The 15062-nt window shown below is 41.5% G+C and overlaps 1 protein-coding gene across 2 annotated transcripts in view; it reads right to left on the reverse strand.

Annotated features, from left to right (window-relative positions):
* Positions 1–15062, reverse strand: part of DNAI1 (dynein, axonemal, intermediate chain 1) — a 53782-nt gene that overhangs the window by 35831 nt on the left and 2889 nt on the right. Inside the window, exons 2-4 of one of the 2 annotated variants that reach the window (XM_012656020.1) lie at positions 2122–2154; positions 685–783; positions 423–503 (exon numbers count right to left, since the gene is read on the reverse strand). In XM_012656020.1, the coding sequence (XP_012511474.1) occupies positions 423–503; positions 685–783; positions 2122–2154 (213 nt within the window). Of the gene's footprint in view, positions 1–422; positions 504–684; positions 784–2121; positions 2155–15062 lie in introns of those variants that run through there. The other variant, XM_012656023.1, reaches the window with a different exon arrangement.

The raw sequence follows: 15062 nt of genomic DNA on the forward strand, positions 1-15062 counted from the left end.
GGAGGGTTGCGGAGGGGGAGGGCCAGCTCTTTCTTGTCCAGATGGCAGTTTGTACTCCACCCAGATGTCTGACTGGAGGAAAACCCAGCTTCTAAAGACCTAATGGTTTATGTTAGTAAAAAATGTCTCATACATATTGGAAAAGTATTTGTCCAACCAAAGGATTCATTTCAAGATTCTTGAAAAGAGTGGCTCTGCAAGGGCTCTCAAGACACTGTGATCGGTAAGACTGAAAGGGAGCTATATAAAGAAATTTTTAAAATTTCTGGAAAATTCCATGTAAAATCCCAGGATTCCAGTGAAGGACCTCAGTTTAAAAGTGATCTCCTCTAGAATAGCTGAGAGGCTTTTGCAACGCAGCAAGCGATTGCCACTCCAGGGAGATATGTATAGAGGCCCCCGCCTAGGAGGGGATGACTTACTTTGAAGCTGTACGTGACAATGTTCTGGGGTGCATGTGGGTTGTTGGCTGTCAGAATCCGGGTGAACTCCTCCTTTAACTCCTGAGGGACAGAAACACCAAGAGGGTCATACATGTAGGCCCCCCACCTCCTCTGAGGCTTAGGGGATCCCCCAGGGTATCAGAAGCCGGGCTCTGTGAAGGCTCCCGATCAGTACATGGAAGAACACGTCTCTGAAGCTGGAGGAGGTGGAAAGAACAAGGATAGGAGGCTACTCACTCACCGCATCAGTCAACTCCAGCTGGTCAGGGGGTCTAACTGTGGCTTTGGACTGGGTCCATTCATCTGTCCCTTCTCCCACTTCAGTCCCTGAATCTTCATCCTGGACAAAAACCTCACATGAGGGTCAGGAGCACCTGATCTGCTTGGACAAGCAAGCAGGGCTTCAGGAAACCCCTTCATTCGCAAATCCTCTCAGAAGCCAAGCTCTGCCCCTTGTACATAGAATCCAAAATACACTACTCGTGGAAGAGTCCAAAGGAACTGCTCAGCACAGAGTTCTCTGCCTGAAAGATCATGGCCACCTCCACCCTGGAGGTCAGGGCTTAGCTAAAATATTGTGGTGGGCCTTTGGCTCTAGTAGTGGGACCAGAAGAACTGGCTCCTTCCTACTGCCTTCCATAAAGCCCAGAAGCTAATGTTCAGGACCAACTGCCAAAGGCAGGGCTTTATGCAAAGTGGCTTAGATATCAAGAAAGGGTGCCAAGCTGTACTTCAACTCTAATTTATATTTTACCTTCTAGTCTGCCACTGTAAGGCTACCCTTAGAGCAATACTCTCTGCACTTAGTTACTTGAAGCCTCACATTCCCTCACATTTGGAGAAAAAAAAAATCGAGGGCTAGAAGTTTTGTCTTTCCTTGGTAGACAGTTAAATACCTTGCCAAAGTGGCTCATGACATATTTTTTTAAATGGTCACTCTCACTAGCAGTCAAAGATATGTAAAATAAAACAATGCATTTTTTTGCTATAAAATTGGCAAAACTATAAAACAAACAACCAAACAAAATTAACATTCAGTGTTGGTGAGGTTGTGGGAAAACGGGCACCCACAAATTAGCACAACCTATCGAAAGAGCAATTTGAAAATATTTGAAATATTTGAAAATTTGAAAACAGCCTAAAAACTGTTTATGTTCTGACCCAAATTTCTACATGTAGGAATTTATAACAAGGAAATAACCAAGGACATGCCCAAGATTTACGTGTATGGATATTTGTTAGAGGATTGATCATAATAGTGAAAAAGGAAACATCTAAATGTCCAACAGTGGGGCATGGTTGAACAAATTATGGTATGACCTTAAAGAACATAGAGTAAAATATTATGCAGAAATTTCAAATGGTGCCATAAAAGTATAAATATTAGCAGTGAAAGACATTCTAAATATTTTATGTGAAAAATAGGTTATAAAATAACATATACAGTTCGATTCCATTTAAAAATAAATATGTGTCATTTTTATATATACATAAAAATATCCGGGAGGATATAACATCACATATGAACTAAAGTTATTCTGGGGTGGGAGGCTTAAGGATGATTTTTAACATTCTTCTTTTAGTTTGTTTGAATTTTCTAAAAATATATAGATAGTATTTTCAACAGAAAAAAGTATTTATCTTCTTGCTGAGAGACTGTGGTGGGCTCAGCACTTACTCTCTTCCTGGTTCCTCTGCCCATGCTGATGCTCTGAATGAAGAACAGAAACAGAAGGTAAGTCATAAGCTAAATGACATGCAAATATCATAAATGGTATTACATGGAGGCTTCTGCCCAGGGACCTCACAGATAAAGGACATAGAGCTTTCCCAAGTCTCAGAAACAGTCTCCGTGGCACTCTAAGTGGTAACATGTTCTTCTTAGCCCAGCCAAAGAGGTCCTGTACCTGAGGCAGCCCCATTTCAGCATCAGTGGGACTGACCCATGAAGAGCAACCAAGTAACTTAGCACTGGGAATTTCTTATTTGCAACTAGTTCAACAAATATTTTTAAAGCATATTCTAAGTGCTGAGCCCTGTCCTAGGCAATAAGGGAATTTCAAAGGCAGATTATATTCATAAACACTTGTTTGGGATGAATATATGCTCTTTATGAGCAGGTGTTTTTACGTGCTTTCTACATTTCTGTATCTCCAGCAACTAGAACAATTCTCGGAACATAGTAAGTGTTCAAAATACTGAATAAATGAATGAATGCCATCAAACTCATTAGTCTTCATGACCCTGGGAAAAGTGTCATTTCTCTCTGGGCTTCAGTTTTCTCATCAGTAAAATGCATAGGATTGGATGTGATGACCTTCCAGTTCTAACATGCTTAAATTTTATGTTCCCAAGTGCAGGATGCTCAATTTAATTTGATAAACATTCTATTTATGTGTCAGGCACTAACTTAAGCAGTGAGACAAAGACAAAGAAAGATGAGGTCCCCATCCCAGTTTGCTCAGGGTCCATGGAGGACAGATTAGTGTGATCAATGCTCATCACTCACTCACTCAGTATGTGTTCCTTTGAAAGCCAGTTCTGTGCCCGCAATAGAGCTGAGTGTGCACAAGGCATGATGGAAGTGCACAGGGCACCTACCCAGCCTGGGTTGTACAGAAAAGGCTTCCAGAGGTGGCCCTTTCTTAGCTGGGTGTCAAAGGACAAGCATGCATTGTCTAAGTGGATAAAATGTTTTTCAGAAGGAGAAAGCATCATGTACAAAGGCAAGAGAATAACAATGACAGGGACAGTAAACTGTTCCACTAAACAAATAAGAATCCCAAATATACAGGAGAAGTAGGTGTTTCAGATGATCAAGCTTGAGGGAGATCAGTGGAGCTGGAGACGTGAGGGGTCGGGGGGCTCTTGGAAGGAGCAGCCTAGAGCACTGACGGAGGGATCAAAGCAGCAGAGGAGCCAAAGGGCACACATTGGTGGCAGCATGGCACATTAGAAAAAGGCCTCTGCTCCCAGCTCTGTCACTGACCAGGTGTGTGATCTTAGGAAAGAATCTGAGCCTTGGTTTCCCAAATGCAAAGTGAAGGAGTTAGACTAGATGGGCTCTTATGGCTCTTACATGGCAGAGTCTTTGGGAGAGGCTTGGTGGTTGGAAGGGAGGAAAGGGATTCCAGAGGAAGGGAAAAGCATGTCTCAGCTTGGGCAGGGATTGTTGCTGGTAGGGTGAGCAGCAGGATTCAGATTTCTGCCAGGTTTCCAAGGTTTCCAGTGATGGGAACCCTTTTCTGAGGCTAAGCCACATGAGCCAGAAAGCTGCTTTCCTTCAAAGAGCCTCTGATCCCTAAGGTAACAGGGTGGAAGTGTTACAACATGCAAAAACTTTCCAGCCCACGATAGAGCACTGGAGGGCCAATCCCAACCCAAACCACCAGCCTTAAATAGAAAACAAGATCCAGTTACCACTGCCCCCTGTAAATATGTCTGTAAAACATTTATCTGGCAATAAAAGAACTGACAAGGCAATTTGAGTGTAATTGTTTTTGGCAGTTGGAAATATTTCAATTAACACACTATAAAAGCCACACTATAATAAATGCAAAACAGGCCAATGAAATCAGCTACAGCCCTACTTCCCAACCATGGCAAAGGAGATTGAATGTCAGGCTGCCACTCTGGGCCCCTGGTCTTCCAGAAGGAGAAGCTTGAGACAGACAAGCCTGAATTCCTAAAAGGCTTTTTGATGGTTTCTCCCAGAAGCCATCAAACCACAGAAGAAGAAAGCCCAAACTCCCTCTCCTAGCCCTCATAACTCCATCATCTGGCCCCAAGTCTCCATTCCAGCCTGCTCTTCCACCCCTCATGTGCTAGGAGTTTGGAGTACAGTCCCACAAGTCCCTGAGCCTGGCCTGTGCTTTTCTACCTCTCTACCTTTGCTGTTGTTCCTCTTGCCAGGAATGTCATCTTCCCCTTTCCCCTCCCTGCTCCCACTATCTCTGCCTAACAAAACTCTGCCCAACTAGCCTCTGCTAGTCCTTTATCTAACTCCTCCTGACATGTTACCACCTTTCTCCTACCTTCCTCTACTCTTCCTTTCCTCACTTTGAGCAAGGCTACCCTCCACCTTCCACCACCAAAACAAGTACTGGCTGTTGTGAAATGAAGGATCAAATGTATCTTCAAATAGATACATTTTTCTCTGGGTTTGGTCTAGAGAAGGGGGCAATGTCATGAAAGAAGCATAAAACTGCAGTACACCTGGGAGGGAGCTTGACAATTCCAGCAAGGGAGACCCATCATTCTTACACTATTGACAAAAGAAGGTCCCTTTCTCTTGGATAGGTCATTCTATTTGGCCGAGGGAGGATGTCTATAAAGGAGTGAGCCAGGAAGAGGAAATCCACCCAACCCACTATGGCAGACAACTTAGCGCTGGTGATGAATGGGACAACAGATGTCCCAGTCTGAATTCCATCACAGTAGAGCATTCTTCTATTCTCATTGTTACAGATTCCAGTGTGAGCACCATGAGGGCAGAAACTGTGTCTTATTCATCTTTGGACCACTAGCACAGAGCCTCGCACTTGGATAGAGTTCACCTCTCTTTATAAAGGTCACCAGTAACAACTCGGCTGCTTAGTTGTCATTTGTCAGTTCTCTTACAGGATCTGATGTTGCTGAGGACTCCCTCCCTCCTTCTTGAAACTTTTCCTCCACCTTCCTTTCCATGTCACCAATCTCTCCAATGGCTCCTTCTCAATATCCTTGACCCTTCCAGGGCTATATGCTTAATGCTCTGGTCTTCTTATCCTACACACTCCCCTTGGGTGCTCTTTTCCCTGCTTATAGCTTTATCTTCCATCCTGTGATAAAGCTCAAACCTATTCCTGCAGTTTAGACTTCCCAGAATCTCATGTCCAAATTGATGACAGAGTATTCAAACTATCTTACAAACCAACCTCATTATGTTCTTTTTTTCACTCCAAACTGCCACTTCTTCCAGTATTCCCTCAAGTGCACCACCATCCATTTAGCCATCCAGGTTGGAAACTGGAACTACTGATATTAAAGGTGCCTGGCCGGGCGCGGTAGCTCACGCCTATAATCCTAGCACTCTGGGAGGCTGAGGTGGGCGGATTGTTTGAGCTCAGGAGTTCGAGACCAGCCTGAGCAAGAGCGAGACCCCATCTCTACTAAAAAAATAGAAAGAAATCATCTGGACAACTAAAAATATATAGAAAAAATTAGCCGGGCATGGTGGCGCATGCCTGTAGTCCCAGCTACTCGGGAGGCTGAGGCAGTAGGATCGCTTGAGCCCAGGAGTTTGAGGTTGCTGTGAGCTAGGCTGACGCCACGGCACTCTAGCCAGGGCAACAGAGTGAGACTCTGTCTCAAAAAAAAAAAAAAAAAGCTGCCTGCCTTTTCTTCACTCTCTCATTAGCAGTCTCTTTCAAAGTCTAACAGTTCTATTTCTTTAATATCTTTCATAACTATCCTCTCCATTTACAGCCCCCTAATTCAAGCTTACTATCTATCTTTTGCCTAACTATTAATACATATGATCTCCCTGACTCCAGTTTCTCTCCACTCTAATAATTACATCATTATCATCATTTTCAGCTACTGAGCACTTACCCTGGGCCAGTCATTTACTAAGCTATTTATGTATATTATCTCATTTAATCTTCACAACCACCCTATGGGGTAGGAGCTATCATTATTCCTACTTTACAGATAAGGAAATTGAGACATAGAGAGATCAAGCAACTGACCCAAAGTTGACCAGGATTTGAACCCAAACTCTTAATCACTGTCTATAAATGATCTTCTCAAAACATAAATCTGATCATGTTACTCTCCTGTTTTAAAGTCTCCAAGAGCTCTCCAGCCCAAGCTCCCTAACATGGTATTTACCTCATTTCCTACTCTTTCCCTCCCACAGCCACACTCAGACATTTACAGTTCTCCCAACGCTTATGTAGGAAAGAGCCAGGTAAGCAGAGAGACTGGGCCTGTGTGCCTGGTGGTCAGATATGCTCCCTGAGCCTTGGGCAGGTGCCAGTGGCCACCTGGGAGGGGCTGCCCACATAAAATGTCTCATCTCTTTCTCGATGTTCACAGGATTTCTTTCCTGAACCATCAACATCACTGCATCTTGCTCCCTTCCCTCACTACTACCAACCATGATGTCTGGCTGCAATTAACACTCTTCCGTCAGACCAGTCTCTGCGTGGCTCCCGCTGCCCCATCAAGATGCTGTCTCTCTGGGCCTCTAACTGTCTTATTCTAGCATAGCTCTGGATCATCCCCTTGGCTCAGCACACTTTGGGATGATCTTTAGGTTATCATCCCTCCTAGCTTGGCCCAGCCCTCAGGACTATCCCTTTCCACAAGCAGCCCTCAGTGCAACCCCACTCAATCTGTCCTAGAACATTTAAGGAAGAGCCAAAGGGCAGAGAGTGGGTCCCAAAGAAGTCTGGAAAACTGTGGAAAGGAGCTGAGAGAGAATGAGATAGTTGACAAGAGACATTCTTGTGTACAGCAGTGGTATACCAAGAGCAGATGTTTGAAGTCTATTAGCCCGGCACAATCTGCAGAGGGGATAGGGTAGGGAGAAGGCAGAGACAAGTTGATCATCATCACCATCCTGGCTGCAATCTAGTGAGCGCTGACTAATGTCCAGGCATCCTGCTAGCATTATACAGTCATTATACCCAATCCTCACAGCTTCCTTGCAATGAAGGTAAAACTGTTCCCATTTTAAAGACGAGGATACTGAGAATGGTTCGGATCAAATGATATGGTCAATGGAAGGATACGTTGAAAACAAAAATTCTGGTCAATGTAACAGAGGATTATTATGACCACCTACTGGGCATTTACCTGCATTTAGACCTGTTTTAGTTCACGACCCACTGAACAATGTAAGTGATCTATTTCTCCCTGAGCATATTTTAGGGGTAAATAAGGAGATAAAAAATTCTTAAGCTGTTCCCATTATTAATATAAAGATATAATATTTTAAAAATGAGTATGTGATCAGATGAAGCCATGGAGCCCAACGTGAGCTTTGAAGTCAACCATACCTAGGTTTGAGTCCCCACTCTGCTACCTGCTAGTGTTATGACCCTTGGCAAGTTAATTGTCTTCTCTGAACCTCAGCATCCTTGTCTTTAAAATGGGCATCATATGACACCCTCTCAGATAATCATAGGCTTGTTATGAGGATTAAATGAATCAACGCACATAAAGTGCATAACATAGAGCACTTTATGTGCACCTGGCCAGAGTGTGTGCCCAATAAATGATGGCTGACGGCATTCCATTCCCATTTAAAGACTCTGCTCTGCCCTCAGCCACAAAAGATCTATGTGGTCCTTTGCTTACTAGGAAGCACCCCCCTAGGGATGACTAGTCTTCAGCAGCTCACATCTCCATCCAAAAGTTCAATGCTGAAACATGATTGTTCCTGGAAAGAGGGGCTCTTCGAAGCATGCAAACCCACAGATGCTGCTTCCTCCTTCCTGGGGCCCAGGAGACTTTGTTTACCATTTCAGTTGTCTTGGTCCTTATTTTAAAACTCACTAACAGGTTTCCATTAAGCTAAATTGAAACTAAATACCTCACCAGCTTGTAGTTTCCGTTTCTAAAAGGGTAAAAGCTCTTAGTCCCAAAGGAACAGCAATTCCCCAACAAATCTTCCTCCAGCTACACTGAATACATTTCAAATCCCTGAGCCTAGTGCAGTGTCTAAAACACACAGAAGGTATTCAATAGGTGTTTGTAGTTGAAAGAGATATCAACATTTTCAAACAGTGGCAGGGCAAAAAGTACTATCATACATTGTTGTGGGAATGCCAATTGATGCAGACTTTTTCTAGGGTAATTTGGCAATATTTACCAAAATTTAAAATGCATATACCCCTCAACTCAGCAACTCCACTTTCTTGAATTTTTCCTATAGAAATACTCAGACCTGCATAAGATGTATGTACAAAACTGCTTGCTGCAGCATTATTTGTAATATTTTTTAAATGGAAAAAAACCTGAATATTCATCAATAGAGGCCTAGTTAAATAAATCAAATAATATACAATAAATGATTATAGCAATTCAATGATAATATGCATATTTTTATAAGAATGACTATTGTAACAATGTATTGTATTCTTAAAAATTGCTGAGAGTAGATTTTAAGTGTTCTCACCACAAAAAATTATAAATATATGAGGTAATACACATGTTAATTAGCTCAATCTAGCCATTCCACAATGTAAACGTATTTCAAAGTGTCATGTTGTATATGATAAATACATACAATTTTTATTTGTCAATTAAAAATAGTATATTATTTTTAAAATAAAATAAAAAGAATGAAGTAAAACTTTATGTATTGTTGGGGCTGGGAGCAGTGGCTCACGCCTGTAATCTTAGCACTCTGGGAGGCCGAGGTGGGTGGATCCTTTGAGCTCAGGAGTTCAAGACCAGCCTGAGCAAGAGCGAGACCCCGTCTCTACTAAAAATAGAAAGAAATTAGTTGGACAACTAAAAATATATAGAAAAAATTAGCCGGGCATGGTGGCGCGTGCCTGTAGTCCCAGCTACTTGGGAGGCTGAGGCAGTAGGATTGCTTGAGCCCAGGAGTTTGAGGTTGCTGTGAGCTGGGCTGACGCCATGGCACTCACTCTAGCCCGGGCAACAGAGTGAGACTCTGTCTCAAAAAAAAAAAAAAAAAAGGACAGCTAAAAATACATAGAAAAAATTAGCCGGGCCTGGTGGCACATGCCTGTAGTCCCAGCTACTTGGGAGGCTGAGGCAGTAGGATTGTTTGAGCCCAGGAGTTTGAGGTTGCTGTGAGCTGGGCTGACGCCATGGCACTCTAGCCCAGGCAACAGAGTGAGACTCTGTCTCAAAAAAAAAAAAAAGAAAGTTAAAGAATTTACTTTAGTATTTCTTTTAGTGAAGGTGTGATGATGACAAATTCTCTTAGATTTAGTTTATCTGAAAATGTATTTATTTCACCCTCCTTTTTGAGTGGTATTTTTGCTGGATATAGAATTTTGGGTTGACGACAATTTTCTTTCAGAGCTTTAAATATGTCATTCCATTGTTTATGATAAGAAGTCAACCATAATTCACATGACTGTCCCCCTATATGCAATGTGTCATTTTTCTGTGGCTACTTCCAAGACTTTATTTTTATCTTTGGTGTTCAGTAGTTTGACCACGAGAGACCAACCTGTGGTTTATTTGCATTTATCCTGCTTCGGCCTCAGTGACATTTTGATAGACCTACATGTTTTTTACCAAATTTGGGCAATTTTTTACCATTATTTCTTCAAATATTTTTTCCTCCTCTTTTCTCTTTCCTTCTGGTATTCCAACTACATACATGTTCCAAATACATATAATATATTCCTACAGGTCACAAAGGCTACATTCTTAAAAAATCTTGTTTCTCTCTGTTCTTCAGATTGGATAATTTTCATGGATCCATCTTCATATTCAGCTGTTAGACCCATCCAATGAATTTTTCATTTCTGATATTGTATTTTTCTATTGTTTCCATTTTTCTGCTTAGATTCCCCATCTGTACATCCATTAAAACAATATTTCCTTTAGGTCCATGAATATATTTATAACAGCTTCTTTAAAGTCATTGCCTGCTAATTCTAACTTCTCAGTTATCTCACTGGTACCATCATGCTCTCCTTTGGATCTCTTTTCCCTGAGCCATGATCAAGAAATTGTCCTCAGGAAGAGAGCAAGGATAAGCATGTGACTCATTTTGGGTGTTTTCTTTCTCTCAGGCATCCCTGTCCTGTGTTGTCTATTATCCAGTGCCTAAAAACAGTTGTCCCATACATTGTGCTCAGGTTTACAGTTGTTTGTAGTGGGAGGGCAAGTCCGGTATGAATTGCTCCATCATGGCCAGAATATAAATCCCCAAATCAAGGTCTTTAAAGGTTATATATAAAGTGTGTTGTATTTTAAAATTCATCACAAAAACATGGTATTTTTAAAACCCTACTGTAAAGGCTTTTATAAAGGACAGGACCTTTTGTGATGTAAATATCAGCCCTGAATAAAGGCATTGGACTGGAAGAAATCTGAGGCCCCTTCCTGTACAATTCACGAGAAAGAGATTTACCAGAAACAATGTAGAAGTTACTTTAGAGTAAAGTAGGTTATATCTTGCACTGGAGGAGCTGAAGAAAGAAATATCTCCTTTTAAGGGTAACTGCCCTGCTCATAGCTTTAGGTGCTTAGAGAGTCATAGGATCTTGTCCGTCACTGACATTGCCCAGCATGAACAGATGAGCTAGGAGTCAATCCGATTCCTTCTCTGAGAGTTTGAACTAAAACTACAGAAAGAATCAGTAGTTGGATGAAGATACTGATGAAAATGTTTGTGAGGTAGGCAGAAGCTAGAGCAGCCATGATGAGCTGGAAACACACTAAAGTGACGAGGGAGCAGAGACCATGAAAAAGCTGGCTGGTTGGGAAATGAGAATAGGGAATGAAACACATAGTTGCTAAGAGTAATAGAGAGGCTATGAAAGATATAGAGAAAGTAGTTGGTCCCTATACCTGATTCAGAACCAATAGCTTCCTAATTCCAATTCTAGGTTATCTATATATTTATAATATCCATATACAATCCCCCATATATACCACTCCCTTCTCCCATCTCATTTTATTTGAGGTAACCTGAGTAAGCCTCTGTTATTCGCAATTTAAAGAGCTTAACTAAAGTATATATGCCTTAGAGTTTTCCAGGTCTATAAAGGTCAGGAGGAGTGGAGGAGACTTGGGCATTCCATGCAGAGGAACAAAATCATTAACAAAGACACAAGGGCATGGAACCAGGTGTATATCCAAAGATCAACAGATTTTTTTTAATCCATTTATCCAATTTGTCCCCAAATAAGATTTGAGGCTGAATACATGACACATTGAAAAAGTAAGTGAAAAATAGATGTGAGGTAAGAATAAAAGTAGGAAATAAGCTTAACACTAGGGTTGAAGTCCCTACATAATTAGCAGAATTAGGCTGCTTGGACTAGGATGAAGGAAGCATGAATTGCTTCTTCTGCAGGCCAAGAAAGCAAAGTTAGTATTCAGAGTATTTCAGTACATACCCTTCCATCATTCATTTATTCACTCATCAACTCATTCATTTAGTCATTATTCATCTAGTTATTTATTCATCTAGTATTTATTAAGCTTCTACTATATGCCAGATCCCAGGATGACAGCTAAAGAAGAACCAAGGTTGAGTTGGTTACCACTCCTGGGGTTCTCAGTATAGAAGGTGAGATAAATGGAGGACATAAATCCACCATACAAACCATAATCCAGTGACTCTATGAGTAGGACAAAGTGTTGTCAGACTCAAGCAGCGAAACTAAAGTTTGATCAACAGCTGTGTCTTTTGCTTGCTTCTTCCACACAACTGTGTCAGTGCTCAGTGACTGTGAAGATGGAGCACTCCATACAAATTCCTAACTGGCAGAAAACAATTTCATGTGGTTTGCTCACAGCTAGAGCCAAAGAATCAACATTACTCCTTAGCATCAGCTTGCAGGCTGCAAAGCCCCAGCGATAAGCACAAGGGCTGTTGCCATTATTATGAGTACCTGGCATGTACCAAGTACTAACAATGTAGTAGGCTCCACAGCACACAGGGGAGAAGACCAAATTCTGGCCTCAAATGCTCACAGCTGTTTTGTAATCTGATAATTGTGCATGACAAACCTCAGACTATAACTCTCAAAATAGCATGATTATAATCATAACAAAATGGAAAAGCCATTGGCAAAATTTGTTTTCTAGTTATCACTTCCAGAAGGAATTCCATAACACCACTATGGGAAAGGAAGAAAAAACTCTCTCAACTTTCTGCTGCGAAACCTCAAAATTATCATCATCTGCATCTATCCCTTCTCCTCTCCTGTTACAAAGAGTTCCTCCTCCTGTCCACAACCAATCCATTCCCATCTCCTCAGAGACTTGGCTATAGTCATCATTTAATCTTTCTCCTCACTCTTCAACTTCTCTCTCCATCCCTCCCCTCGGCATTTAATGTATTCAAGTCTCACTTTCATCTTTAAAAAAAAAATCCTTGTCTATATGGTCTTTACTGCCTTCTTAGCTCAATTCAGTCTAGCTTGCACATCTGAAATTGTTCTTTCCAAGGTCTCCAATAATTTCCTAGTTATTAAATCTAATGTCCAAGCACCAAGCTATGTCTTGGTGCTTATCTTCACTGACACCTTAGCAGCATGCAATACAGCTGACCACATACTTTCACTAGAAACACACTCTTCCTTTGGCTTCTGGGACATTATTTTTCCTTGTCTTCTTACTTCTTTGGTTACTCCTTCTTATTCTCTATTTTGGACTCTTCTTCCTCTGTCCAATCCTTAAATGCTGGTGTTCCTCTCAGAAGTCATCCCTGATTCCCCCAGAATCAGTGTTAGGATCCCCTATCACATGCTTCCACAGCACTCTGTTTAGCTCCCCATGACATTCCATCATTCACTCAATAATCATCCATTCAGAGCTTTTGGCACGATGGCCACTGTGTTAGGAGCTGAGACTGTAGATGTAAGCAAAAACATTCACAGGCCCTGCTCCCAAGGAGTTTACAATCTAATGGGAGAGACATACAATAATCACATAATTACACAAACAAGTGAATCATTACAAACTGTGATGTATGCTATAGAAGAAAGGAACACAGAGAAATGAGACTATATAACAGAGGAAATTTAATCCTATCTTCAATAACAGGGCAGGGGGCATTGGAGTGGGTTGTGAGGATTGATTTTGGGGCTGAAATCTTAGGAGTGAGTACATGTGTGAGGGAGGGTGTGAAGAATGTTCCAGAAAGAGGGGATAGCACATAGAACTGAAGTATAGCAATAATGAGGGAAGAGTGGTACAAGTTAAGGTTTAGAGATCCAGGCAGGTCTCAGCCCATATGGGCCCCTGTAGGGTTATCTAAAAATTTGGTTCCTATCCTAAGAGCAATGGGAAGTCACTGAAGGGTTCTGAGTGGGAGATGGCATAATCAGACTGGCAGTTTGAAAAGATCACTCTTGATGCAGTACAGAGAATATATTGGAAAGGGCATGGGGGGTTGAGGGGATGACCAGTTACAAGACTGTTAAAGCATTCTGCATGAGAGATGATTGTAGGTTCAGCTACGGAGGTAGCAGTAAATACGAAAAAAGTGGTTTGATTTGAGAGATATTTAGAAGGTAAAGGGGTGAAAGATCATATCTAGGGCTTGAGGAAGATAGGTGTAAGGATGACACTGAGGAGAAGGGTCACAGGAATGAGGATATCTTACTTTGAACACACAGAAACACAACTTCCCCTGGATTCTGCTCGCCTTCTATCCTTTCTTATATGGACCCCAGACCTCATCACCAGACTCGAAATCTCTGGATCATCCAAGACTCTCTTTCAACCTTGCACCCAATCCTGACTACTTGTCCCTCCCCTCGTCACCTTTCATCTAGATTAGTATTTCTAAAAGTATCGCCCCAGAGGGTCCTGGTGGGAGACTACAAAATGGTCCAAAACACAAGTCTTTTCTTTGGCTTTTACAGGAGAACGATGCAAAATTCCAGACTTTGATTTTTTTTATGGTAACCAACTGAGTTATAAAGGGGTACTAAAATTTGTTAGTCATAAACTAAAATTAGCTTTTAACTGGAGTTGACAGAAGACTCTAATTCGGTTTTCTACTAAGAAGTCTGGCTGCCAGGCAATGTTTGGCAACGCTGCAAAGCTCCTCCTGCACATGTATACATGCAGACAGTTGGCATTCTCACAATTTTCAGGAAGGACACTTTGTTATTGGGGCATCACCAGTGATGTTTTGAACTGGTCATGGTTTATGGCCCCTGACATTAATGAATTTTAATTACAAATTATGATTCATGGAGCTCCACCATGACCAATTTAATATTCCATGGGTTATTTGATTAACTCTATGGGATAGAGGGATGCACCTCTCTGACCTTATCTCTTGCCACTTACCCCCTCCCTTTCTTGCTGATCCAGAACACGTGTAGCAGGTTCCCATCTCAGGGACTTTATACTTGCTATGCCATCTGTCTAGTATCCTTCCCCCCCCCCCAGATATTATATAGCCAGCTCTTTCATTTTCTTCAGGTCTTTGCTCAAATGTCAGGTCTGTGAGGCCCTCCCTGACTACCCTATTTAAATTATTAACATAATCTTCTGGTTGCCTGAACTTTGTAGTCCACTTTTTCTCCTTGGCACCTATTACCATCTGATATATTATATATTTTATTTATTTGTTCATTGACAATTTACTTCCAACTAAAAGATAAGCTCCATGAAAGCAGGGATTTTTGTTTGTTGTATTTGTTTTGTTTCTTGTTATCTCACCAATAGCTAGAACAGTACCTGGTCTAAAGTAGGTACAATAAATAATTATTAAATAAATGTTCACATCATCAGTATTTTTTACCTTTTAGTCTCCAACACCCAGCTCTTAAGGCATGGATCCATGTAGTTCAAATTTGAATCATTCACAGCCATAGTGTCAAAGCAGATATATAAACATGAACCCAGAATATCATGCTTATACAGTGACATTTCCTTGTTATCACTCCCCACTAG

This window comes from Propithecus coquereli, unplaced genomic scaffold (genome assembly GCF_000956105.1).
Source record: "Propithecus coquereli isolate 6110/MARCELLA unplaced genomic scaffold, Pcoq_1.0 Scaffold114, whole genome shotgun sequence".
In the NCBI taxonomy this organism is placed as follows: Eukaryota; Metazoa; Chordata; class Mammalia; order Primates; family Indriidae; genus Propithecus; species Propithecus coquereli.